The following is a 27,658-nucleotide window of genomic DNA, read 5'->3' on the forward strand; positions in this document are numbered from 1 at the left end:
ACAGGGCATTCTGGTCTCCAACGTGCGCCCTAAAACCCCCCCCAAACCAAAACCAAACAATTTGGGAATTTTAAGTCTCTACTGGCCCAGACTAAGAGCACTGGCTGGATCTGCAGGTGTACAGACACAGCTGTACGTGGGCAGCTTGCACTACAATTGTATCAAGACAATGCCATTATGTCCCTCCATTTTGAGAGTAGATTCTAGATCACAGTGGTCCCTTGCAGTCATCTAGTCTGACCTCCTGAACATCACAGGCCACAACACAGCTGTGTAGGGAGGATATGGACGAAACCCAACAGATCTTTCAGTCTTGGATTTCTACTGTTCACTTACAACCACTGAATAGCGGTGGGGAGAAAGGTTTTTAACCATACAAAAATGATTAGGGGCATGGAACGGATGCCCTATGAGGAGAGATTAATAAGACTGGGACTTTTCAGCTTGGAAAAGAGACGACTAAGGGGGAATATGGTTGAGGTCTATAAAATCATGATTGGTCTGGAGAAAGTAGATAAGGAAATGTTATTTACTCTCTCATAACACATGAACTAGAGGTCACCAAATGAAATTAATAGGCAGCAGGTTTAAAATAAAGAAAAGGAAGTATTTTTTTTTCCACACAATGCACAGTCAGTCTGTGGAACTCTTTGCCAGAGGATGTTGAAGGCCAAGACTATTACCGGGTTAAAAAAAACAAACAAACAAAAAAAACCAACACTAGATAAGTTCATGGAGGATAGGTCCATCAATGGCTATTAGCCAGGATGGGCAGGGATGGTGTCCCTAGCCTCTGTTTGCCAGAAGCTGGGAATGGGTGACGGGGTGCATCACTTGAAATGAACAGAACAGGTCATCATCCTCTGGGGCACCAGGCATTGGCCTCTGTCGGAGGACAGGATACTGGGCTAGATGGACCTTTGGTCTGACCCAGTCTGGCCGTTCTTATGTTCATACATTCTGTTTCAATCATCCATCCAAATAGCTCTGTTCCCTTGTGTTTCCCTTTGGCTTGCCCTTCCCCAAATAAACATTTCTGAATGACACGTAACAGGGACAGCTCCATGGAATATGTAGCAGGCAGGTATTTTGTTGGTAGCATTTGATAAAGTGATTCTTAAATCGGCATTTATCAAGCGTTGACACATTTTCCAATCAAAAATGGTTCCCAGGAGAAGTGCAGCATATATTTGAAGAGAGAAACACCTCCCAAGTTATCAGGTTAGAGAGTGCTCATTGCTAGCTGGTCTTTGACTTCAGAAATAAGTTTGGCAACTATCACTAGAAATGTTAGTTAAATTTCGGGATTCAGAATAGCCATGCACATGGGAACACCTTGTAAGCTGTATAACTGAGCAGTTGTATGCTTCTCAAACATCCAACCACCCCATCCCGAAAGGATGCAGAAGCCTAGAACAGCTTGCAATGTTTCTGGAGATGTCCAGCAGGGGGCAGCAGCAGACTGTCACAGTAAAGGACAATGTGGGCTTGTGATTCACACTCTTCACCTGGATTCGGATTTCAGAGATGGAGAAGACCTATTAGGTCATCTACTCCAGCCCCTGCCAATGCAGATTTGTCCCCCCAGCAGGGCCGGCGCAACCCATTAGGTGACGTAGGCGGTCACCTAAGGCGCTACAATTTGGGGGGCAGCAACCGCGGCGGTATTTCAGCGGCGGAACCTTTCGCCGCCTCTGTGGGGGGCGGCATTTCGGAGCGGGACCTTCCGCCGCCTCGGGCGGCAGAAAAGCTGGCGGCGCTCCTGCCCCCCAGCATATATTCTCCAAGCTCATCTAAAAGTCCCAGCTGATGGAGTTTCCACCACTTCCCTTGGGAGATTACTCCACGGTCTAAGGGGTCCGGAGCCCTGATACAGTGCATGTTTAGGAACCAGCTCTAAAGCTGCTCAGGTTTGTGAGCTAGATCACAGCCTAGGACAGGGGTCTTAAACACGTGGCCTGCGGGGTTATTTCCTGCGGCCGCCAAGCTCCCCTCCCCCGCCGCCCCCGCTCTTCTGCCTATCTCTAGGCACTTCCCACCACCAAACAGCTGTTTGGCGGAGCTTAGCGCTTTCCAGGAGGGAGGGGGAGGAGTGGGGAGCCGCGCGCTCAGAGGAGGCGGCGGAGAAGAGGCAGGACAGGGGCGGGGATTTGGGGAAGGGGTTGGAATGGGGGTAGGGATGGGGCGGGGCAAGGGCAGGGCCTCATGGAAGGGGTGGACTGGGGGTGGGGGCTTTTGTACCTTTATATAGAATCATAGAATATCAGGGTTGGAAGGGACCTCAGGAGGTCATCTAGTCCAACCCCCTGCTCAGAGCAGGACCAATCGCCAGACAGACTTTTGCCCCAGATCCCTAAATGGCCCCCTCAAGGATTGATGAAAAGGTGTCAGTGATGCAGCCCTCATGTGGCCCTCTTAGTGATTTGAGTTTGAGATCCCTGGCCTAGGACTAACCTGCCTTCTGTTTGGCTGACGTCTTCTCAGCATCCGTATCGGAGTCACTGCTGTCACTCTCCGAGACGTCGGGCAGGGCTGCTTTCCCGGGTTTGGCGAGGGCGCTGGCAGCAGCTGCTGCTTTTCTACGCCCTGGTTTGGGGGAGGTCAGGGGAGCAGGTTTTTGTGCTTGGGGTGTTGCTGGAGCTTTAGGAAGACCTAGATAACCTGTTAGAAGGGACTGAAGAGCACACACACACACACGCTGAGTGAGACACGCAGTCACCGGGGCTGAACCCTCTTGCCTCCACCCGGGACATTTTAACTGCCACCCCCAGCTGCCCCTTGAGCGGCCCTCCAGGGTGGCAGGCTCCCCTCAGGCGCCCTTCGTGATTTGGGGCCACTTGGAAGTGGAGAGACAGCAGCAAAGTGCACCTACCAACACAAGACACAGGGAGACCAGGGGTTTGTAGGGAGCCCACAGAACCTTTGGCTCTACCCCTCTGCTCCATTATTAGCCCCTCTGCTGTACCACACACCGGGCCATGGAGGTGGGTACAGGAGCGTGCTAGGGGGTACCCCGGTGGTGGGGCGTGGCACAGCTGGGGCAGCACACGGAACGGAACCCAAACAGGGAGGTTATGTATATGGCCGCTTGACGAGTTTATGACATATGTCGTAATCCACTGCATATTTGCTCCTTTGTTCTCTCCCTGTTAAGCCAGCCTAGGGGAGGTTACTGACTATCAGTGCATTCCTACGCTTGCATGCAAAGCTGATGTATTACAGATGTACTGCGCTCCCTAGATATTACTAATAAAGGGGGTTTACTGGCTTAGACATGGGTTTAGTTACAAATAAAAGTTGCTGCTAGGAGCCTGGCTAGTTTCCCAGGTTTGGCTAGTTCAGTGCTGCAGGGCACCAGGTTCCCCGTACGGGCCTTTTGATTCGACGGCCACGTCAGTACAGCACCAGGCCAGGGCAGAGCAGCAGCGGTGCTGCGATTTGTCCGTCGACTTGCAGGAGCATTCCAAACACCTGAGTTCAAAGCCTTCTCCCCTCTCTGCCCCGGGGCCGGGAGACATCTGAAGCCCAGCACCCTGAGCGGGTGCAAGTCTAGGACTCCAGGGTAGCAGCCGCCGTTTCCCCCAGTGCTGAATCTGGCCCGGCGTCTGCTCCATCTCACAGAGCAGAGGAGAAAGGCGACAGCCCTGGCCCACAGGGTACGGGACTCCTCACCTGCGAAGGCTGCTGTTCTTCCTCACTGGACTCCGAGGAGGTGCTGTCGGCCTCCTTCGTCGCTCCCTGCTTCTGGGGCGCCCCTGCTGGAGAAGCAAAGTGCCCAGTGAAGGCCTCCTGCCGGTACAGCACAGTGTGCACCTGACCGGGGAGCGCCCCAGCTCTCTCTCTGGGCACCCCTCCCCGATATAGGCTGTTGTGGGGCTCCCCAGAGACGCGCGCTCCAGAGCGGCCGCTCCTCCACAAGGAGCCTGCTGTGGCTTCTTGTCACTCTCAGCCTCGTGTGTTAGCAAGACCCATCCCGCCAGCTAAGCCGGGGCCAGTGCACAGCGAACACTTGTTCTCCGCGCTGCTCGCCGGGCCAACAGCCCCCAACCACTACTGGAAGTCCCCCAGAGCCGCGTCTCTTACCAGGCCTCAGAGGTTGCTTGGCCGTGTCCTCCTCCTCGCTGTCGGAGGAACTGCTGCTGTCCGGGCTTTCCTGCCCTTTGCCGGATGCCGGGGGCACAGCCTGGCTCTGGGTGGCTCTGCCTGCAGCGCGAAGTCCTGCTTTTCCCGCGGCTGCGACGGGACCTTTGCCCTTGGCAGAAGGGGTCAGCAAGGCAGGGGCATTTGCTTGTGCGCTCTCCCCTGCGGGGGCAGCGGCTTTACCTGAGGCAGCCCCGTGCTTCAAGCAGGAAGGAGGAAGAGGCTGAGGGGAGGGAGAAGGAAACAAGGAACATTTTAGACAAACAGGGGGTGGGGGATTCAGACCTTCCCTGAGCTTTCCAGAGCAGCCAGCTTCATGGTGAGGGTTTAGATGATCTGAGGGGGTGTGGGGAGTCTCTTTCCCATGGGGCACGTCACTTCACCTCCGTGACTCAGTTTCCCCACGGGCACACTGAGGGAAATGCCACCTGCCTCACCGGTGGGGCTGAGGAAGCTCCGATACCCGAGGCAGTCTGTAAAAGGAGTTAGGATCCTCAAATCGAAGGTGCGACCAAACTGCAGAGTCTCGTCAGTATCAGAGGGAGGAGAACGCCCTTGGGAACACAGCTCGTGCCCGCTACTCCTCAGTCTGCGGCAGGGGCCGCAGCAGTTCAATTCAAAGACAGACGGAGAGGGATAGAGCTGGTCTGGTCCCTCCAGATCTTTAGTGTAAGGAGGTGCAGGGGAAGCTACGAGACAGCACTGACGCGAGCCCAGAGCCATTATCTGGGAGGCAGCCAGCAAGACAGGCCTGCGGGGAACGGCTGGCAGCTGAAAAGGAAGTTTTCAGCCTGGCGCTCTTACCACGAAGGAGCCCATCTGAGGGGGAGCCCTGCAGCCTCCTCAGGCAAGGCGACAGGGATTTTCTTTTCCCTCCCTGCATCATGGTAACTGTGCTCAACGTGGCTGTTAAAATCGCGCCGCAAACCTCCGAGGACACTCCGCCAGCCCAGGCCTACAGGCTCCAGCGCTGCTAGGTCTCCCCGCAGCGCCGCATGTCGCCCTGCACACTCAGCACTTCTCCCTTACCTGTCTTGCAGGCTTCTCTTCCTCCTCGCTCTCCGAGGAACCTGAGCTCGAGCTCTCGGACGCTGGGCCAACTGCGGCAGCAGCTGCTTTCGCCGGGCTGCTGGCCACCCTGTTGGCCCCTTTCCCAGTGGGCAGCGTGGGCCTGGCCGTGCCGGCCGTTGTGCCCAAAGGCTTGGCGGCTGGGGCAGGTTTAGGTTTCACCTGGGCCGGTTGCTAGGCCAGACAAGAAAGGAGGAAAGTCAAGACGGAGTAGCAACTTTTACAGAAATACAGCAACGGAGGCGAGGAGCCTGGAAGTCCAGGGAACTAGACTCCATTTTGCAGGAGGACAATGCATAGCCAAGTAAGCCTCTCTGCTCAGATCCCAGGCTGATGGGGACATACCAAGATAGAGAACAGGACACGTGCTCTCCCACTCTTTTCCTACACCCCACGTGGTTTATGATGATGGTTAAGAAGAAGCCATAGCATTTCATCACAGCCCAGGCCTATCACCTCCCCAAATGGGAGGGTAGTGGCCAACGGAAAACGACGGGACAGCCTTGGAAGGAGCACCTTGCTCCGGGGAGTAGACCATTGGCAGAAGCAAGTGAATACAAAGAGGAGGGCAGGTGAAGCAATCAGTCTCCTGGTATCAGTTACAAGCCAATCTACATGTGTGGCCTCCCCCACTCGGCAGACACCCAAGCTTCAATGTGCCGGGCTCTGTGGGATCTCATTTCTCGAATACGACATTTGGTGCGAGATGCCATCCAGGGGGCTGTGGATCCAAGGTGCCTTTAAACATTTTCAGCTGTGATTTGAGAGCTCAAAAATCACAGTGACTACTTTTACGTACCTCTAAAATATCAACCCTCTTAATAAACGAGCCCTCGTGCCAGCCTGCCAGCTGGGGAGCACACAGCTTTCTAGTCATCCACAGCTTAGGGGCAATCCTTTTCTATCCCCGACTCCCAACAACAGTGCCATCGAGGCCGGTGCTTCGTATGGCACGGACACTTCTGGGAACGGGACTGAGAGCACCCAGCCCCTCTCACAGAGGCCAGCCAGCAGGTAGCAATGATTTCAAGCACTTGGGAGCTGAGCTGGAGCGGAAAGGCTGTGGGGCACATCTGGAGGCGCTGCCTGGAGCGGAGGACCATGCAGTGGCCCACTGGAAGTTAGAAAAGTCACTGGGGCTGCTCTTATTTATGGCAGCTTCTCCAGTGGCATATGGGCCACCCTGCAGCACTGAACAGCTGGAGTACAAAGCGTTCTGGTCAGTACATCCCTGCCAGGCCCGAGGGGAAGGGGAGAGAAGAGACAGGGGGTTATGCTGGTGCTACAGGGCTTGGGAACCTCTCCTGGGCTGGGGGAATTCTCCACTGTCGGGGGGAGGGGGGGGAATCCAGATGATTTATTCTGCAGGAGCTGCACAAAGAGGCCCAGACATGGGCAGGAATCAGCCTGTATGATTATCACTGTCACAAGGCAGCCAGTCCCTCCACTGCTTCTAACCTCCGAACCCTAGCCAGCCCCCACTGGTTGGAAAGGTCCCTGTGCCAACTGGCTGGGATCGCTCCCCAGAGCCTGGCTTTCCTGAAGAGCAAGCGCTCCAGACAGACAGAGTTTTGCTAGTCACCATTCCTCCAGCTCTCAAAGAGGCCAGCTCAGCAAAGCTTCCTCCCCATCGCCCGACCGCCGCGCGGTCTGTGTGCTAGTTACCTGCGGGGGTACCTGATCCTCCTCCGAGTCCGACTCCTCGCTGGACTCCTCGCTGCTATCTGCTGCCCCGGGTGCTTTTGGAAAAGATGCTGGAAGGGCCTGGGCCTTCTTGACGCTAGTCAGCTGTGCTGCAGCAGGGGTCTTCATTGCTGGAAGAGGTCGGAGAGAAACCGAGGGTAAGACAGACACTGTTTATAGGAAGACAATGGCTGGAGAGATGAGGGAGGCTGCTGATGCTTCAGCGTTCCGGTTTTAGACTGGGAGAGAAAACCCTGCTGAAAGGGGAGAGCTGCTAGAAGACAATGATTTTCTAACACCTCCTTCTCCACAAGATTTCTCTTGCTACCCCCAGGCCCCGGCTTTCTCTTCAGTACGACTGAAGGGCCCAACAGGACGTGGTGCGAGGGGTGGCAGAGGGATGGACTAGTCGGGAACATGCCAGAATAACGGAGCTCTGGAGCTGGAGAACCCTTCCCTCCAGCCTTTGTGCAAACAGACGGCCACCACCAGAAGCCGGCAGGGATCAGTAGTGGAAAATGTTAGCAACTGGACAGCTGAGCAAATGCCCTGTGCAAAGCCTGCTGGAGGCGTCTGTTCATTTCCTAGGGGGCTGCGGTCTTCCACATCGCACAAACCCTCCCACCCCTGCAGCTGGGGAGCAAGTCACCCCTTCCATCAGCCAGTCACACTCTGTCTACTAATAAAGCTGACTGGCTGGGTTTCTGCCCGTTTCCTGGCAGCAGTGACACCAACAAGCAATAGAGGCCAGCCGGCCTATTGCCTGGTGCTTCCGCTAGATCCAGAACACAAACCGATGGGGTGTCGAAGGGCAGATCTGTGCATGCTCAGCCTATTCCTCCGCACAATGGGCGGACTCCACTTCTCTCAGCACTCGACCCCACGTTTACAGCTAACAAAAGCTCTCCCCACCTCCCGCGTGCACAGGCTGAGTTCTGTTTTACCAGCTCCCTGCAACAAAGGATTTGACATTAGCTCAAGCTCTCCCTGCAGGAAGGTCTTGCAATAACCATCTACAGGTGCAAGACTCCTTTGTAATGAAGTCGTTCCCTCCGGCATCCTCCTGCATCCAGGCATCAACTGCGGAGATGCCAGGAATAACTTCTGGTTGCTCACGCCACGAAACCCAGCCAGAGACACGAACCAGCCTGGAGCATGTGTTATCTGCTAAGGCAATGCCTCTGCCCTGCAAACAGGGACATCGCTGTGCAAAGACCACAGTCACAAGGTGAGAGTAAAAGCATTGAAGGGTCATGTCCATGGAAGGGAGGAGGCAGGTCAACTGAAAACAGCCAGAGCCAACCTGGACAGTCATCAATCCCCTCCATTTGCTGGGTTCCCATGGGTTGTCCGTGTGCTGCCCCAGCATGACACTGGCCACACCCCAAGTTTCCTTTGCAGGTCTAATGACAGGGGTCCTGCATCTTCTCGGGGCACTCAGACCTTGTGCTCTCTGGGCCCTGTACCCGCAGAGACGCCTGAATACTCTGGAGACGGGGGCAGCAGCAGGGAAGCAGGAGCAGATACATATTCCGCATGGGAGGCTCCACTGCATCTTCGGTGATCTCTCTCTATCCCCACTTCAGACACAACCATCTCCTCGTGGGACTCCAGTTGTAGCCACCCCCGGCCCACTCCAGGACAGCTGCCAGGACTCCCTTCCTACCCCTTCATCAACCAGAGAGGTCACTGAGTGGTGCCAGACTTCCTCGCCCACTCCAGGGAGAAGCGTGGGGATGGCAAAACTCTCCCAGGCCACACAGGAGGGGAGAAGAGGGCTTCAATCATTACTAGTAATCTCTTATAGAGCCTTCCATCCACGGATCTCGAAGTGCTTATTAATTATGTGAAGGCTCCTCCGTCTGCACACGCTGGGGAGTACATGTCAGCCAGCAACTGACCCATGCTGGTAATGCTGAAAGGAATAGAAAACAGAACAAAATAACCCCCCCCCAAACCCAACTCTTTTGCCAGTTTGGAAGGACACTCTAGAAGAGACAGAAGGGAACTGCACTGACAGGTCTTGCTAACATCAGCTTCAGAGCAACTGGCAGTCTGCATCCCTTGGCAGTTCAGAGCATGCCGGGTGTTGGTTCTTAGGGGGCAGCCCCGTCTAGAACACACCAGCTGCTCAAGCCGAGAAGAGAAGCCAACCCCATGAGTACGGAGGAGAGAGGCCCTGAATACCAAGGGAAGGCTAGAATCTTACCAGCGTTAGGAGGCGGTTTCTGGGCTGCCTCGTCCTCCTCACTGTCTGACGACGTACTGCTCTCGCTCTCAGAGACCTTGCCCTTCAAGGCATTTCCAGCTGCTTTCCCGGGGCTCCCAGTTTTACCAACCAGGCTGGGCTTGATGCCAGGGGAAGGCTGAGGAGTTGGCAATCTCTAAAAAAAAAATAATAATAAAAAAAAAAGTCAATGATTTTTATGATCAACAGGTTCAGTGACAGAGCCAGGGTTCGTTTCCTGCATCCCGTATGCTGCGGTCATCATTTAAAATGCTCCTTTTATCCCAAAAGAACGGCACAAGTTTGGAGATGGATCATTTCTGAAACCAATGAAATGTGGCTACCTCTCTTGGGTGGGAAGCAGCAGCTGTTTGCCGCAGATAGAAACACCACCCAGCAGTTCAGGCAAGAAGGGAAGAAATGTACTGTATCCAATCGGAACGGCGTGGGAAAAAGCCATATTTCACTAGAAATTGACCAGGCCACCAGGGTTACACCCCTACTCTTTCAAAAAGGACCAAGGGATCTTTAATGAGCAGGGATTCAGCACCTCATTATCATGTCTCATCGACAACTGTATCTCCAGCTGCACAGCACAGCACTCCCCATCATTAGACCAAAACAACGGTTCGGTTTGACTTGGAAGGGAGAAGGCCACCTACGGAAACCCCACTACCACTGCCTGTGGGGGCTAGATGTCCCTTGAGGCTGCTCCATTGAATACTGACTGTCTGACCCTGGTGGCTTGTGATGTTTGCAGGGATCCGAGCACAAGGTGAAACGACTGCCCGATTCCACCATCCCAGCAGCTGCCTCCTGGACCCAGCATTAGAGCGGCGTTTAAGGGAGACAGCGTCGCACCATTCCTAGGAAGCACTTTGTCCACCACGGGAGCGATTCGTTTGTCCATGCGCCTAAATAAGCGGCCGTGAAACCCAAACATGGCGCTTGGGTTGAACAGCGGCTGGCAGCGTTTTGATTTCTGTGACTCAAGGCAGCGCGTGAGCCGAGTCTCAGTGTCTCGCGCAGCTGACGAGTCGATGCAAGGAGGTACCAGTTATTTTGGCACTTGAAAAAAATGATTCCAGCCAGGTCTGATCTTCTGGCCCCCACGCGGCGCAGAGAGAGCTTCCGTGCTCCTCTCACCCTTTGGCTGCTTGCAGAGGGTGTGCTAAAGAGAGGAAGTCCCGGAGACTTCCCTACCCTTTGGGGTTCTTCGGGGGCGGACACACACTGCACCCGCTCAGGCATCCAAACATGGCCTGATCTTCACCTGCTGGGCTGAACGCTCAAGCACCAGTTCGCTCTGGCCGAGCAAGAACATAGCCACGCTGGACCAGTCAATGGTCCACCTGGCCCAGGATCTCGTCTTCCCACAGTGGCCGGTGCCAGATGCTTCAGAGGGAATGAACAGAACAGGGCACTTGTTGAGTGATCCATCCTGTGGTCCAGTCCCAGCTCCTGGCAGTCGGATGTTCAGGGACACTCCGTTTGCCAGGCATAGTGGGAGCAGAGTATCACCCAACCTGCCTGTGGCTGTGACCCACTTTTGGGGCGGTGTCCCCTGGCCTGGGAGCCATTACCAGAGCTCTTCTCAGGGAAGACGGAGCGTGACACTAACTCTACCACGAATGGCCCAATCCCCCCCCAGCATTCAGTCCCTTTACCCCACGTGCCGGACTGGCATATGGGCTCCTCCCACCTCTCAATAACAGTGAAGAACTAGATCACAGCTGTTCTGACAGCCTGTAAGGGTGACTGCTCCTTGCCAGTGGCCAAGAGCCCCAGGTTTACAGCTTCATGAGATGGAAGACGGTGTCAAACCCGGCTTTCTGGCACGGTCCCACCGAGCGCTGCCCCTGGGGCAGCGTTTATTACATTTAAACCAGCTGCTGAACAGACGTCAGCATCGGAGTGTTTACCCATTACAGAAGGGGCTCTCCAAACAAGCCAGGCATCTCTGCACAGAGACACAGAAACCTCCACAAGGACGAGAGAGGAAAACAAACCGGAGTCTCTGTTTTGTTTTGGTTAACATGAGTCACTTTCTCCGAGAGAGGGGCCAGCTTCTAAATGGCAAATCGAGAGCGTTATCGGAAACAGATGCAGAGATGTAAATGAATCACCTACTTGGGAGCACACCAGACTCCAGACTCCTCCCCACTCAGACACCAGCACTTGCGGGATCTTGGATCTAGCCGACCTAGTGACAGGACGGACTCTCGCTCACGTTCAGCGAGCGAGCCCACGTATAACAGGAGGATGTACTAGGGAACAGCTCAAGGACCGGGAAGACAATCAGATAGCAGCATCCGGACACTACGTAAGAACACAGAGCAGTGTGCAGAGGGAAGCTGCTGGAAATCCAAGTCTGCCCCATGCCCAGCTGGAGTGGGCCAATTCCCTATCTTCCGCACAGGTGTCATTTCCCTAAAAAGGCAGAGGTCTCATTTCTCCAGGGCTGCCACTGGAATGAGCCCAGGCAGGGATTCACCCTATAGCTTGGCTGAACTCCGCTGGCTGTAAAACGCCCCTAGGTGAGCCGTGCAGGACACGATCTGGGCCAGTGTGTTTTATGGACTCAGGAGACTGGAAGAAGCCTAAAGTAAAGGAGTGGAGGGGTTGTGGTGCAGTCTGCCATACTAGAGATGCTGGTACCCGAGAGAAATTCACGAGATGGTGGAAGCGTAACTACAGATGGAGCTTCTTGTCCTCTCCTCCGTCGCTTCCTTTCTCTCCCTCTCTCTCTGTTGCCCTGCAAATAGCTCCGGGCCCAGTGGTGGGAGCATGCCAGAGTTGAATCACCCCCTCCCCCATGCTCTTTAGTTATTTGCATAATGCAGCGAGTCAGAAAGCGAGCATGCTCCCCAGAAGCTGCATCAGTCACACGCCAACTCTCGTCTCCCGGCACACAGAGGAAGCACCCCCGCATACCAACAACGAGCTCAGTAACTGGGGATGTGTCACGATATAAAAGAATAAAGACTTCCGCTCCAAGGTATGAGCTCAGGACACAGTCACGCTTCATCTCCCCTAAGGGTCTAGTGGACCATCACCTCAGCACCGAGTCCAGATAAAAGTTCACAGCCAAGTTTTCCGTCACGTCCATGAATACCGTATGCCTCCATTTCTGGGCCCTGACGGGAGATGTAGACTCGCTGCACATCTAAAGTGAGGCACAGGAACACCGGTGGGCCCGTATGACATTTTTGGCCTTATTGCACAGGTGGGTTTGGAAAGTTTGAAAGAGCCTGCAGTTTCTTTAAGGTCAATCTTGTTTGCTTCCCCATTGCAGGGGGAAAAAAAACAAAAGACACCAAAACACCTTTGCAAACAAATTTCTTTGACTAAATAATCCTAAATCTTCAGCGGTAAACATACTAATTAAGCAGTTCGATGTAGGCATGATGTTCATTTTAATTGTGCTAATCCGCCCCCGCAGTGAAAGATGAAGCAGCTTGCAATTCTCTATACCTGTCTGGATCTTGCTTAGAAGCGATCGGAAGCTGCAGGATACCGTAAGTTAGTGGTTAAACATATGCCCAAGTACTTCATGTTCTCCATCTGCCCAGAAACGCTCCACTGGGAGAGCCGGATTGTGGACACAAATGGGCAGAATGGCTAAACGCCAATCTTCATTCCAAGTCCTTGGCTGCTGGCATCATGAAAGCCAGCCCATTTTGGTTACAGCCTTTCTCGGCAGCAGCGACTGGTACGTGGGAATCCCAAATTTGCAAATCCTTTAATAACCCTTCAGCAAGAGAGACAGCTACTTCTGCCTCAGGTAGGGTATTCTCTTCAAGTGGGGAAAACACGTTCTTCACATTTTACTATTGCTAGAAGGGCCAAGTCCCATGGGTCTTGCACAAATTCTTCATGCAGCATAAATTCCCCCATTCCCCCACAACCCCCCTCGTTCTGAACCAGCATTAAGATTTGAATCGCAGTGTAGAAATGCTGAGAGAGACAGACTGGGATAGCGCCAACCACTCAGAGATGTTCCCCGAGGCGGCAGACCAGGACAATTCAGTGTAAAAGCCAACATGCAGAGCTCATTGGACTCTCACTCATCTACACCAAACGGGCACACAGAGAGAGAGAGAGAGAAAGAAAACTCTCTGAGATGCAGGGGGGCACTAGGTCACAATCTTGCACGCACTGTCAGACTGCACCTTGCGGGGTGCCATCTTCAGGAATACTGAGCGAGCACTTGGGGCCACCATTGATAAGGATGCACCCTACCAGTAATGACTCCCCAGGGGCGTGCTTGTGGCCAAATTAATCATGAACAACTGAGAAGTGCAAATCCACGCCGTGTGGATTCCTGCCTCGCAAAACACACAGCCTGACCCCGATCCCACTGGAAGCAATGGGAGTTTTGCCATCAGCTGTAATGGGAACTGGTTCCGGCCTATGCAAGCACGAGCAGACTTCCCGGGCACACACGAAGCAAGCCCAGGCTGCTTGTGGCCCCATATGTATCCATTCTGGGACCTATGTCATGAGTTCCAGTCGAAAGGAAGCAAGAGGGGAGGGCTCTGTCCAGCTACTATTCATATGACAGACCAGCGTCAGCGTTTGGATGCAGACAAATGAACTGTTTCACTCTGGAGTTCTCCATGTACAGTTTCTGCTGGTTTGGCTCCTCAGACTGCTGAAGAATGGGAGACGTTTTAAGCCAAGTGATACTACGCTACGGGGCCCCCCACGCCTTGGCTTGTATTTTACTATAGTGTTTTGCAATGACTTGTGTTTGATCTTATTGGCAGCAACCAGTTCTCTGGCAAAGCCAAACAAGTTCTACAAAGGAGCCAGAGAAATTCAGTAACTATAAACTAGTCACTTGGAAACGGCTGGTCTTTAAACGATGTATTAAAGCAGGGGGCCCATCAAATCAGAAAACAATTCATAGTAGTTCTACAAAGCAAAGATGGAAGGACACCTTGCACAGGGCAGAGATTTCCTACATCAGAAAGATTTAGCATCCTAAACAGCCAGCCACTAACACGGCCATCACCAGCATCTCAGAACCCAACTAGAGGCAAGAATTACAAACCTTCTGGCTTATCGGCACTGGGGGCACCTCATCCTCGCTGCTCGATGAGTCGCTGCTCTCCGAGCTCTCTTCTGGCTTTACACTTCCAGCAGCCTTTGCAGCAGTTCTGGTCGTTCCAGGCCCCACGTTGGCCTGGTTGGGCACGGCTGGTTTTGAGGGCTGCTTCCGCGGAGCTGGCGTCAAGGGTTTTGCTGGAGCTGCCTTGGCGGATGGAGGAGTGGCTGGTGCACTTTTCACTAGCGTTGCCGTGGCCTGGGGAGCTTTTGCAGATGGGCTGGTCTAGAACCAAGAGACAAGAACAGAATAAACACAACAGGAAACCATGATTCGGGGTGGGGAGATGCGTCTTCCCAGGATAAAATATAAGGGATCAAGATGTAGATCTGGAAAGCGACTGCAAGATGTGCCAAGGCTGAAAATGCCAAGAGAGGATGGGTGACCAGCGTGGCGAACCAGGCGCCCCCCATCAGTCCTCCTCGGCACTGGAAGAAATCTCCTAGGGCGAGGGAGCAGTGACTGACATTCCTCAACAGTCTGCTGTGTAACTGGTCACAGCTGCACAAACAGTGCGGGGAGAAAAGGCTGCCCACTGCACGAGAACATGAACGGCTCCATTCCACATGCACCACGGCACAGGAACCAGTGGTGAAAAGGACCAAACCTCCCCTACCCAGGCACAAAAGCAGCAGCAATCAGGTGACGCTAGAGTTTGCTGATGCTAGATATTGCAGATCCAACACTCAGCTGTGAATCCATGGATCAGATCTAGAACTCGGAGGGTTTCGAGTAGAATTTTCCTTTCTTGGGTGGAGAAGAACGCCTGTGTTGGATTTTAGTTAAAAGCACTCATGCAACTTTTGCCTGTTGAAATCGACACACTTCAATTTTCAACTGGTCGCTTAAAGTTTACAGTGGAAACATTAACTGGGACCATTCCCTACCCTGTTGCAAGTGCGACCTTGCAGTGCACTGTGCTTTTTACGAGGTTCCCATTCGTAGCATCCCCAGGCCTCAGGACAGGTGTGAGGGACAACAGGCTCAAACTGACCCACCTGTGCCGCTGACGTGGCTTCCTCATCATCACTGTCCGACGAGTCGCTGCTCTCAGAAGTGTCCTCTGCCTTTGCACTCCCAGCAGCCTTTGCAGGAACTGTCACCTTTGCGGCTCCTGGTTTGCTCTGGGTTGGTGCATCTGCTGTTGGTTTCCATGGAGCTGGGTTGGACACTTTCCCTGGGGTCCTCTTGGTGGGCGCTGGAATGGCTGGCGCGCTTTTCACTGGTGTTGCGTTGACCTGCGCTGCTTTTGCAGCTGGTTTTGTCTGGAGGCGAGAGAAGAGACTGACTGAGGAGGGAGATCGAACATCTGTGCAGAGTGGGGGTGGGAGGAAGCCGAAGGGAAGTCAGGGGGCGAGGTTAGCTCAGAGCACAAGCCTCGATCAGGGGGTGGGATTAGTTACAAACAAGGCTCCCCCGCTCTGCAGCAAGCGGGACCATAATTCTGTGCAAGGCCCTTGGGTCGGGCAGCAACTGGCAATTCTGCAGCAGGTTAGTTTGCGCTAGAGATGGCGGTGTGGGGACTTTCATTTAACCAGCACAACAGGCTGTTATTCATTTCACACTCTCTGGGTTCTCAGTATCCCACACGTCTGCATCGAGTGCATCCTACAGGTCAGAGCAGCTCAGGGTTTGCTCCTCCCCTCTGCTCTAACCCGCTAGTGAGGGAGCGGGACCCAGACTTCGGGGCCGACAGAGGCTGGGAGGTGCTGTCGGGTGGGTCAGGTCTGTTTCCTCAGTGCCCTGGCTTCAGAGAAAACGGTTCCTAGTCCCTGCCCCACTATCAGTCTGGGGAAGGGCCTTAACAACGCTCGGCCCTGGGAGGTTAGAGGATGGGTATGGGTGGTGGTGGTGGGGAATGCTTAAAGCACTCAGTGGACCCTCTTGGAGGCAGATACCTGGAGCGCCGGGGTTTTTAATTCCTCTTCAGAGGAAGTCTCATCGCTCGAGTCCTCACTGCTACTCTCTGCTTTTCCCACCGTTTGCTTTAGTGCTGAAACACCAGAGAGGAGACATCACTCACACCGCGCTCTCTTGTCGAGTCCATGCAGACAGCTATGTTCATGCAACTTTTAGGTTATGAGAACCAATCAGAAGGCACAGGGGAGAGGCGACAGTCATGTCGCGTGGGGGCAGGGCCCAGTGACACCGCTCAGATCTTAGGCGCCTACTGAGCATGTCAAACAATTTTTTCAGTCACATATTTAAGATTAACCCCTGCACTCCCTTAGGAGACCCTCCCTCAAGAGGACCAGTCATCCCAAGTCCCCGCTTCTGCAGTGTGGACACTTACACACACATCCTCATTGCAGAATCAGGTCCCAAGCTCGGAGCATTTCTTTTCTGGGGAATTTCCCCTCAAAACGTCAATAACAATTCACTTCTGGCTTGAGCCCAAACATGGAACGTTTGAGTGACTTCTTCAGAGCGCTCGGAATAAAGCAGCGTTCTAGTATCATCCAGTGACCCTGACCCGTCAGCGCTCCATTGTCCTGGACACTGAACGAGACCCTTAACTGTAGCACTTGCTACCCCAGAAGCTAGATCCCTTCCATTTCTCTCTATCGCAGAGCCGAGCAATATGTCCCTTAACGCAACCTGATCTGGTTGTGACTGGCAGTGCTTGTGTTGCTCCCTCTTCTGCCAGGTTTCTTTAGTCTCTACAGGGAGCAGTTTTGCTTTGATGGTTAGCTGCCAGGAGAGCTGAAGCCACGAGGCTGGCGGCAATACTAGGGAAAGTAATTCAGACCTGATACACTGTAAAGCCAGAACCGGGATGCACGTCTCACAACCAGCACAACAGCTGTGCAATGCCTTAGGAAATGCATCCCAAGCCCCTGGGCTTCTCACCTGACTTGGGAGCTGGGAGCGTTGCTGCTGGCATCTTCTCCCCTTCCTCACTCTCTGATGAATCGCTGCTTTCAGAGCTCTCTGCTGCCAATGCAGTAACTGCTGCTTTGCTCTGTCCTACTTGGGCCTGAGTTCCTGCAGCAGGTCCTGGCTTACCAGCACTGGCTTTCTTCTGTCCTGCTTTGCCCAGAGCTGAAGAAGTCGCCGGAGCACCAGGCGTGAGCTTATTGGAGATGCCTTTGCTCTTTCCTGCTTTGGTCTGAACTACAGCAGCAGCCCCAGGCTTACCTGAAGTGGCATTGGCTTTGTTTTGGGCTGCGTGCTGCAGAGAGTTAGCAGCTTTGCTACCCGCTGCAGCAGTTCTCACCTGGAGGAAACAACAAAAGAAGTCAGTTCCAAGCCATCCTTTTGTCCTCTTCATGAATCGTGATGCTCTGAACTAGATTTGAGGAACCACCGCCCAGAAAACGCTGAAATGCAGCGAGTCGTTCACACTCTCTGACACAGAAGCTAAGTCTTTGCATTTAAACGGAGGCACTCAGAGATAAGTTAGTCTACGGAGCACCACCAGGGAGCTCAAGGGACTTGCACCAGCAATGTAGCTGACCTTCAGAGTGCACTTCTCCAGGACACCTGCAACCCAAGCAGAGTTTTGCTGTGGTCACTGCCCCAATCCGGCAGAAGAGGTTTGGAGGCGGCTTTTGTTTTTCCCCCTGAAGTGAGCACCTAATTAACTGGCGCATGAATTAAAGAGGGAGTTCGGTGCTCATTTAACCTTTCCCTCATTAGTGCCACATCTAAACAATGCTCGAGTCTCTTAACGCCTCAAAGTGAATGAAAAGCACTTTCCATGCAAACAGGTTCAACTCCATAGTCCATTTCCCTTTTACAAAGCCATACGCACAGCTCCCTCAGGCAGCAGAAGAGGGTTGTCAGTACAGCCATACTGGCAAACCCTCCCAGAGCTGAAGCATACGTCAGCATAGCTTATACAGGCTCCCCAGATGAAAAACTGGAGCATCAAAAGCTCTTTTTTGCTGTTCTGACTAGGGTGTGTGACGAACACCCTCCCCCGCACAAGCAGGCATTGCTAGAACTTTCGAATGCAGCCCTGGCCACAGGCCACTAGCAGCCTTGGGGGCTGGCACGGAGACAAGCGTCACCTTACCTCCTTGATTTCCTTTCCAGCCGCTGCCTCGTCTTCTGAAGAGGAGTCTTCGTCCCCGCTGCTCTCTGCCTGCACCGTGGAGTTAGTCACAACAGGGGCGCCAGCTGCCACACACAAGGGAAAGCCACAAAATGCAGAGACTCAAAACACAAGACTAGCTTCCCACCAACTACAGACAAAGGTAGCACTAGCTACAGACTCCTGGCGATGCAGAAGCTGGTTCTGCACATTACCACGGTGTCGGAGGAAAGGTTCAGAAAAGGGCAACAAAAATGATTAGGGGTATGGAACAGCTTCCGTATGAGGAGAGATTAATAAGACTGGAACTTTTCAGCTTGGAAAAGAGACCGCTAAGGGGAGATATAATTGAGGTCTATAAAATCATGACTGGTGTAGAGAAAGTAGATAAGGAAGTGTTGTTTACTACTTCTCATAACACAAGAACTAGAGGGTCACCAAATGAAATAAATAGGTAGCAGGTTTAAAACAAATAAAAGCAAGTATTTTTTCACATAATGCACAGTCAACCTGTGGCACTCCTTGCCAGAGGATGTTGTGAAGGCCAAGACCATAACAGGGTTCAAAAAAGAACTAGATAAGTTCATGGAGGATAGGTCCATCAATGGCTATTAGCTAGGATGGGCAGGGATGGTGACCCTAGCCTCTCATAAACTTGAAGGTCAGAAGGGACCACTATGATCCTCCAGTCTGACCTCCTGCACAACGCAGGCCACAGACTCTCACCCACCCACCCCTGCAACAAATCCCTGACCTATGTCTGAGCTATTGAAGTCCTCAACTTGTGGTTTAAAGACCTCAAGGTGCAGAGAATCCTCCAGCAAGTGACCCATGCCCCACTCTGCAGAGGAAGGCGAAAAACCTCCAGGGCCTCTGCCAATCTGCCCTGGAGGAAAATTCCTTCCCGACCCCAAATATGGCGATCAGTTAAACCCTGAGCATGTGGGCAAGACTCACCAGCCAGCACCCAGGAAAGAATTCTCTGTAGTAACTCAGATCCCACCCTCTCTAGTGTCTCATCACAGGCCATTGGGCATATTTACCGCTAATAATCAAAGATCAATTAATTGCCAAAATTAGGCTATCCTCTGTTTGCCAGGAGCTTGGAATGAGCGCCAGAGGATGGATCACTTGATGATTCCCTGTTCTGTTCATTCCCTCTGGGGCACCTGGCACTGGCCACTGCCGGAAGACAGGATACTGGGCTAGATGGACCCTTGGTCTGACCCAGTAGGGCCGCTCTTATGTTCTTCCCCTACCTCTCACCCCTCCTCTCTAGGAGTTGAGAGAAATCCCCAGATGTCTGTGGCGGCCATAGAGCAGAGATGGAATCACGTTATGGACACGGCAGGAATTGCTGTATATTAATCTACAGATATCGAGACGTAATGATGATATTATCAGAGAGGCCTTATGTGGACTAGGAAAAACCTGCTCTCTCCTCACCCACATCAAGTTAGCTTAACTTGACTGAACCACCGCTGAACATCAATGCAGACGCAATTTAACCTACTCAGCAGGCTGAGTGTGAGGGGCTCTCCTGTACGATTTACCTCAGTGAGTTTAGCACATGCTAGAGTTCGATGGATTTTCCTTAGCTAGAGTTTTAGAAGGCAGTAATTAGATTGAGCTTCGTAACTCGATCTAACATCCCACCTTTAAACACTCGGCTAGAGGAACAGCCTACTGGAGAGGCCGTGGAAGAGTTCACCTCCTCCGCCAGAGAGAAGCAAACCCCGTGAGTATGGAGGAGAGAGGCCCTGAATACCAAGGGAAGGCTAAGACCACCTGGCTGAAATCACACGGGTAAGCTTTAAACACACGTCACATTCCCCCCTGGGCTGACCTATGGCAAGTGCTCCTAAGAGCCTGCTGCTTGTGCATGCAGCCAATCCTGAATTCTCTGTCAGTCTGCCCCAGACTCCTTGCCGGTGAAAGGGGCTCGAATGAGAAACCGCCGCTCCTCCCAGCAGCTGCATTCAACTGCACAGATAGGGAAACTGAGGCACGGAGGCAAAAATGACTTGCCCGGGGTCACCCAGCAGCATGGGCAGTGGGTAATAGGCCAGGGGAGGCTCTGCCTTGTTGTGGGGGTTGGCAGCGAAGTGTTTGCTTTATTATGCCCCATGCAGGTTCCTGCGCAGGTTGGGTCCGGGGAGGGGAGGCACTGCGTGGCTTCGGCCATCCCAGGGCTCCTCCAGGTGGGCCTTGGGGCTTCGGCTGGCCCAGGGATCCTGTGGCTGGAGGGGAGGGGGCTCTCTGGGCAGGGGGGCTTGTGGCTCCAGCTGCCAGAAGTGAGGGGACAGGGGGTCTCGGGGCTCCGGCCATGGGCGGAACAGGGGGTTAGCCTCCGCAGAGGGGGCTCCACCCACCGCCCATGCCCAGCAGGCCAGTGGAAGAGCTGGGAATAGAACCTAGTTCTCCTGAGTCCCCATCTGTAGCTCTAACCACTAGGCCACAGGGTAGCGAGCGCCACTATAACAGCGGTGAGCCACATATTATTAAGCTATCGGAGCATCAGCCGCACCCGTTGCCTGCTAGCCCTCTCTGTTGTCTGCTCCACGTAGCCTGTTCTTGGCAGCGAAAGGCTCTTACCCGTCACAGCCTTTGTCTCCTCTTCCGAACTTTCAGAGCTGCTCTTGGGATCAGGTACCCTGATCTTCTTCGCTGGAATGCCTCCCCCCAAGTTGCTTGCCTTTCGTTTCTTGGTATTTGAGGGAGTTCTGTAGGAGAGATTTTGCAAGAACGGGGAGGTGGTGTTAAAAAGGGAAACAGCATTAAATAGCAGAAACATTTATCAATTCATCCAGCCTCGTTCCTCCAGGGTCAGAATAGGAACTGCCACTGCTCTGCAGTAACTTCAGGTGGCTGACTCTGGAATGACTTATGGTGATCTGAAGAGAATTCCCCATTATCCTTCTTAACCAAACCCTGGATGTGACACCTCACAGGACTGCGAAGAGAAGAGATGGCTAGAAATGAATTCCATCTGTATAGGGCAGGGCCGGTAGCCAGAGTCGGGAAATTTAGCCTCAAGTATTTGGAAAAATGCTGTTCTTGCTGACAGTCAAATGATTAATAATAAACTCTTATCTAGTGCTTTTCCTCAGCGGATCTCAAGGTGCTTTACGAAAGAGGTCAGTATCATTACCCCTATTTTGCCAATTGGGAAACCGAGGCACAGAGCAGGCAAGCTGCTTGCCCAAGGTCACCCAGCAGGCCAAAGGCAGAGCCAGGAATAAAACCCCGAACACCTGAGCCCCAGTCCAGTGCTCAACATCTGGTCAGCCTCACGTTAGAACTGCAACAATGGCTAGACTTCTTTTACATGCCTTGGTCCTACTGGACAAGCTCCAACTGGATATATGGAGGCTAATGGATTGTGATGCAAAACTGACCCATGATCTAGAGGCTACACACCCATTCAGACTTGGATGGTCACACCTAAGGGACACAAAATTACGATATGAACTGGATTTATGGGTGAAAATCATGGACTCCTAGGACTGGATGACCTCTTGAGGTCCCTTCTAGTCCAGTCCCCTGTGTTCATGGCAGGACTAAGTATTATCCAGCAGTTCTCAAGCCTCGGCCCAATTAACACACAGCTGTGGTCCAGCTGTGTGTTTAAAAAAAAAAAAGATTCAGTTTGTCACTCCGGTCCGGCAGGGGGCGTGGCTGGTTGAGGGGGAGACGGCCCCCCGGAGCCCGGCTGGAGCGCTCCTGCCAGCAGGGAAGGCGAAGTAGGCCCCTGTGGCAAGGGAAGAGCTCAGCAGTCCAATGCAGGGGGCCTGGCCGGGCAAGTGGGTCCCAAGGGAGCCCGGCCTGGGCAGGCCCTGCTCCTGTGATTGCCTGGTGGACACAGTCATCTCCCAGCAGGGCTGCAGGAGAGGGGGGTCCTGGGGGGAAAAGGAGGTTGGGAGGGGATCTGGGCAGTGAGGGGGTAGGGAGTGCTGGACATTGGAGAGGTTTGTGGGGGGTGCTGGGCAGCATAGGTGCAGGAACGAGGAGTGTGGGGGGTGCTGCAGGACCCCCAGGTTTTACACAGGTCCCCACTCCTGGCCTGGCACGAGTCCCAGCTGCCGGCCCTGCGCCTGGGGTGCTTCTCCTGGCCCTGCTCTGTTTAGGAGTCTCTGGGTAGAGGTAGTGGGCGCTGGACAGGGGAGCGCTGGGCATAGGGAGTCGGTGTGACACGGCCTGCCTCCGAGGGGAAGGGGCACACCGGTAGTGCAGGGCTGAGCAGGTCAGTGTGTGTCCGGTGCAGTGGTTCGCAACCTGCAGACCACAGTAGTAAATAGGTTAAGAACCACTGATCCAGACAGTCCTGGACAGGTGTTTGTCTAGCCTGCTCTTAAAATTCTCCAATGGTGGAGATTCCACAACCTCCCTAGGCAATTTATTCCAGTGCTTAACCACCCTGCCAGTTAGGAAGTTTTTCCTCACGTCCAATCTAAACCGCCCTTGCTGCAATTTAAGTCCATTGCTTCTTGTCCTATCCTCAGAGGTTAACAAGAACAATTTACCTTCCTCCAACCTTTTATGTATTTGAAAACTGTTATGTCCCCTCTCAGTCTTCTCTTTTCCAGACTAAACAAACCCATTTTTTTCAATCTTCCCTCATAGGTCATGTTTTCTAGCCCTTTAATCATTTTTGTTGCTCGTCTCTAGACTGTCTCCAATCTGTCCACATCTTTCCTGAAATGTGGTGCCCAGAACTGGACACAATACTCCAGCTGAGGCCTAATCAGCACAGAGTAGCACGGAAGAATTACTTCTCATGTCTTGCAAAAAAAAAAGCAGACATCATTCCGGGATGTATTAGCAGGAGTGTTGTAAGCAACAGTGTTACACTGTTAACTTATATTTAGCTTGTGATCCACAGTGCCCCCCAGATCCCTTTCCGCAGTACTCCTCCCTATGCAGTCATTTCCCATTTTGTATGTGTGCAACTGATTATTCTTTCCTAAGTGGAGTATTTGGCATCTGTCCTTATTGAATTTCATCCCATTTACTTCAGATCATTTCTCCAGATCATTTTGAATTTTAATCCTATCTTCCAAAGCACATGCAACCCCTCCCAGCTTGGTATCGTCTGCAAAGTGTACTCTGTATGCCATTATCTAAATCATTGATGAAGATATTGAATAGAACCGGACCCAGAACTGATCCCTGCGGGACCTCACTCGTTATGCCCTTCCAGCTTGACTGTGAACCACTGATAACTACTCTCTGGAAATGGTTTTCCAACCAGTTTTGCTCCCACCTTATAGTAGCTTCATCTAGGTTGTATTTCTCTAGTTTTTTTTAAATGAGACGGTAACGTGAGACAAAAATAAAAAACTTTACTAAAGTCAAGATATAGCACATCTACCGCTTTCCCCCATCCATAAGATTTGTTACCCTGTCAAAGAAAGCTATCAGGTTGGTTTTACACAATTTGTTCGTGACAAATCCATGCTGACTGTTACTTATCTTATAGGTGTTTGTAAATTGAATGCTTAATTATTTGCTCCATTATCTTTCCGGGTACAGAAGTTAAGCTGACTAGTCTGTAATTCCCCAGGTAGTTCTTATTCCCCTTTTTATAGATGGGCACTACATTTGCCCTTTTCCAGTCCTCTGGAATCACTCCCGTCTTCCATGACTTTTCAAAGATAATCGCTAATGGCGCCGATATCCCCTCAGTCAGCTCCTTGAGTATTCTAGGATGCATTTCATCAGGCTCTGTGACTTGAAGACATCTACCTTGTCTAAGTAATGTTTAACTTGTTCTTTCCCTATTTTAGCCTCTGATCCTACCTGGCAATCATTACGTTAGACGACCAATCACCACCAACCTTCTTGGTGAAAACCGAAACAAAAGTCATTGAGCACCTCTGCCATTTCCACATTTTCTGTTATTGTTTCCCCTCCTTCATTGATTAATCGTCCTAGCCGAGTCTTCCTCTTGCTTCTAGTGTAATTGTGTTACCCTTTATGTCTCTAGCTAGTTTAGTCTCATTTTGTGTCTTGGCCTTTCTAATTTTGTCCCTACATCCTTGTGCTATTTGTTTATTTTCATCCTTTGTAATTTGACCTCGTTTCCACTTTTTGTTGAACTCTTTTTTGAGTTCCAGAACCCCGCCCATCACTGTAGATACCGCAGCTGCAGCATTTCAAGTATAGACAAGCCCTCTGATTTTTCAGGCCGGAAGGGATCATTTGGATTATCTAATGTGACCTCCTGCATAACACAGGCCAAAGAATCTCTCTGCATCAGGCCCATAATCTCTGTTTGAGCTAAACTGCACCAAAGTAAATCTTTTACTGCACCAACTTCTGTTGTTGAGAGTACCTTTACCAGACCCAAAGAAGAGCTCTGTGTGGTTCGAAAGCTTGTCTCTCTCTCACCAGCAGAAGTCGATCCAATAAAAGATATTACCTCACCCACCTAGTCTCTTGAATATCCAGGACAGACACGGCTACTGGTACCCTGCATAAGGCAAAATGTGTAACAACAACAGATTGGGTCTTCTTTTCCAATCCGATCCTATATAACCATTCCATGTATCAATTCCCTTCATAACCCATCTATGTAAGACTAGAAGAGCCTATCAGATCATCTAGTCTGACCTCCTGGATAGCCCAGGCCATTACACGTCACCCAGATACCCCTGTAATGAGCCCAAGAACTTTAAAGATTTACTTGTTTAAATGAAGACAGCGCTACCTAGGCCAGGTGTACACTCTAAACTACTGACAGCATAGCAAGGTTGGTTAGGGGTGCGATATTGCTGTGACTTTTCTATGCAGGCAAAAGCTCTAGCATAGACTCATTTATACCAGCATAAAAATGTGTTTGCCGGTCTAGTTTACGTTGCTCGCCAATCCGGTATAAGCTAGACCAACAACAAAAGGCGGTTTTGCCAGTCTAAGCTGTGTCTTCACTAGGAGGGTTTTGCCAGGATAGCTACACTGGCACACCTTATTCTATCGTACACAAAAGACAACCGTTACCCTATATTTTGAATAAGATGATCAGGCTAAGCTGCTCAGAAGGCCACTGAAAATCTAATTTCTTCCAAATTCAGTGACAATTGAGAATACCGAAGAACGTTGTAAGAATCAATTGATTGTACAGGCCTTTGAGGATGTACCATGCTATGAATGCGCAGCATCCTCATTATACATTGATCCTAAGGTACCACCCAAAGAGTTTTATTTAGATGTCATTCTGCCTGACAGTCCCCCTGTTAACTTTCACTGCCAGCCACAGACTCACCTGGCATTTCTATCTAACTGAACGACTGGACTACTCTGCGTTCTAATACCACAAGGCGCAAATTCAGTCCCGGGGGAGAATATATTTTACCACTTAAAGGAAGCCTCTCTGGCTGATTAAGGAGCATATTAAGAGACTCCAAAGAAAGTCCCATCCCGTTCTTCTTAGCCAGACGTGTAATGGCTGCAGAGCGATGGATGAAAAAGAGTGTGCTTAGAGGCTATTAAGATGGGTCAACAAGAGGAGGGGCATCATCTTCAAGGCCAAAAATCAAAGGAGATAAAGTTGTTCCAAGAATAACAACTTCTCCATGTTACGGTGCTTTTGGTGAGCATGGTATCGGCTAGATAAACACAATGATAGGTCCCTGCCCCAACTAGTTTAGACTTTAGTCTAGACATAACAGCAAAGAAAGACAACAAACCATGTGTGTGTTTGGGGTTGCATGAGTGGGGGTGGTTTATAGGGTAACATTACATGTGCATTTTTTAAAATCTAAAATAAATGTATGTAACATAGTGGTGGTTGTAGGAGTATCTAGAATAATTTGCATTGCACCATTATATATCAAGACATTAAGGTAGTAGCACAGAATAAAATCTCAGCCGCACTGTTGCATCAATTGGTTTCTTGAATCAAGTTGTAGAGTTTCTAATGATCACACAGGCCCATAAACAGGAAAGAAGGGAGATCAGAGAGGGACACAGCAAGAGTGAGGAGAGGGCCAAGGATCTCAGGATACACTGTATTTCATTGTGTGATGCTTTCGATACAATGAAACCTATAAACTATTCTCTGGGGTTATTAGTACAATTTGGTTCAACCTTTAATAACTCTCTCTACTAGGGCATTTCTCCTGCAAATGACTCAGTGCAGGCTGACTCTTGTAGGACTGCGGCCTAGCTAACAGATTTTTCCGATCCCTTTGACAGCTGTCATAAACTAGATTTCATCCCGTGTAGCATCACCCTTCCATGGGTTAAAACACAGCAAACAGCACGTGGAGAACATGCGGTTACTGAACACATTTCAGTCTTTATTACATGAAGGCCCCAATGCTGCAAACATGCCCACAAGTAGGTCACTCACACAACCGGTCCCTAATGAAGTCAATGGGGTTAGTCCACAGGAAAGGGGGGAAAAGAAAAATCACTCGGAAAACATCTTAACTGGTGAAACATATTCCCCCTCCCCTAATACCTCAAAAAAGTCACCAGCGAGAATAGCATGCAGCTTTCTAATGTAATAAAGGTAAGGCCTGCCCCCCGGGCTGAGACATTTCAGCCCAAACAGGGGAGCTGTTTGGTTTCTCAGCTGAGCAGACACTTTCATCCTAGGTACGTGACCATCTTGACATTAGTGGGAATATTTCCAAATTGCCCCATTCCAATTAATCAGACATACCAATGTAATCAAACCTGGTTATTTCTATGAGAAGAGACATGACCCTGCCTTCCACTTCATACCCATTGCCTCTCAGACAGACTTACTTTTGCCAGTGGGTGAAGATGTCCTCAAGAGAGGTTAACTGCGGAGGAAACTGCTTCTGTAGGAGGAGAAGAAAGGAAAGAATGGGCACCGTATTTACCCCACGAAAGCACACAGATTATGGAGTCCAAAGAATAAGTCCATGGGGCATGACAGACATGAACCGGTATGTCTCACCCTGGCCCCTCCAGACTAGCCCCATGTGCTAGTGTTGCCGGGTCACCTGCCCACGGGCTCAGGAGAGCACAGCCCCTGGGACAGACGTGCCCTGGCCTGGGGTTGCTGCACCCTGGGGGTGCTGCAGGGTTACCTGCCCACGGGCTCAGGGGAGCCCAGCCCAGGGGAGCCATGCCCTGGCTGCCACATGGGGGTGCTGCAGGGTTACACCTGCCCACGCACTCAGTGGAACCCAGCCCCGGGGGCAGCCGTGCCCTAGCCATCACGTGGGGGTGCTGCAGGATTACACCTGCCCATGGGCCAGCCCCTAGGGCAGCCATGCCCTGGCCCCACGTGAGGGTGCTGCAGAGTTACCTGCCCACGGACTCAGGGGAGCCCAGCCCCTGGGGGGGTCATGCCCTGGCCCTGCGTGGGGGTGCTGCAGAGTTACCTGCCCACGGACTCAGGGGAGCACAGCCCCTGGGGGAG

At 51.9% G+C, this 27,658-nt stretch overlaps 1 protein-coding gene across 3 annotated transcripts in view; it reads right to left on the reverse strand.

Moving 5' to 3' along the window:
- Positions 1-27,071, reverse strand: part of TCOF1 (treacle ribosome biogenesis factor 1) — a gene marked incomplete at its 5' end in the record, with an annotated part of 33,318 nt that extends 6,247 nt beyond the window's left edge. For 2 of the 3 annotated variants that reach the window (XM_034779458.1, XM_034779456.1), the window contains 13 exon segments: positions 2,455-2,674; positions 3,673-3,758; positions 4,084-4,363; positions 5,170-5,382; positions 6,874-7,022; positions 9,101-9,275; positions 14,175-14,453; positions 15,227-15,493; positions 16,127-16,221; positions 17,079-17,445; positions 18,247-18,350; positions 20,860-20,987; positions 27,016-27,071. In XM_034779458.1, the coding sequence (XP_034635349.1) occupies positions 2,455-2,674; positions 3,673-3,758; positions 4,084-4,363; positions 5,170-5,382; positions 6,874-7,022; positions 9,101-9,275; positions 14,175-14,453; positions 15,227-15,493; positions 16,127-16,221; positions 17,079-17,445; positions 18,247-18,350; positions 20,860-20,987; positions 27,016-27,071 (2,419 nt within the window). 3 annotated transcript variants of the gene reach the window in all.
- Between the last annotated feature and the right edge of the window lie 587 nt (positions 27,072-27,658).

This window comes from Trachemys scripta, chromosome 8 (genome assembly GCF_013100865.1).
Source record: "Trachemys scripta elegans isolate TJP31775 chromosome 8, CAS_Tse_1.0, whole genome shotgun sequence".
In the NCBI taxonomy this organism is placed as follows: domain Eukaryota; kingdom Metazoa; phylum Chordata; order Testudines; family Emydidae; genus Trachemys; species Trachemys scripta.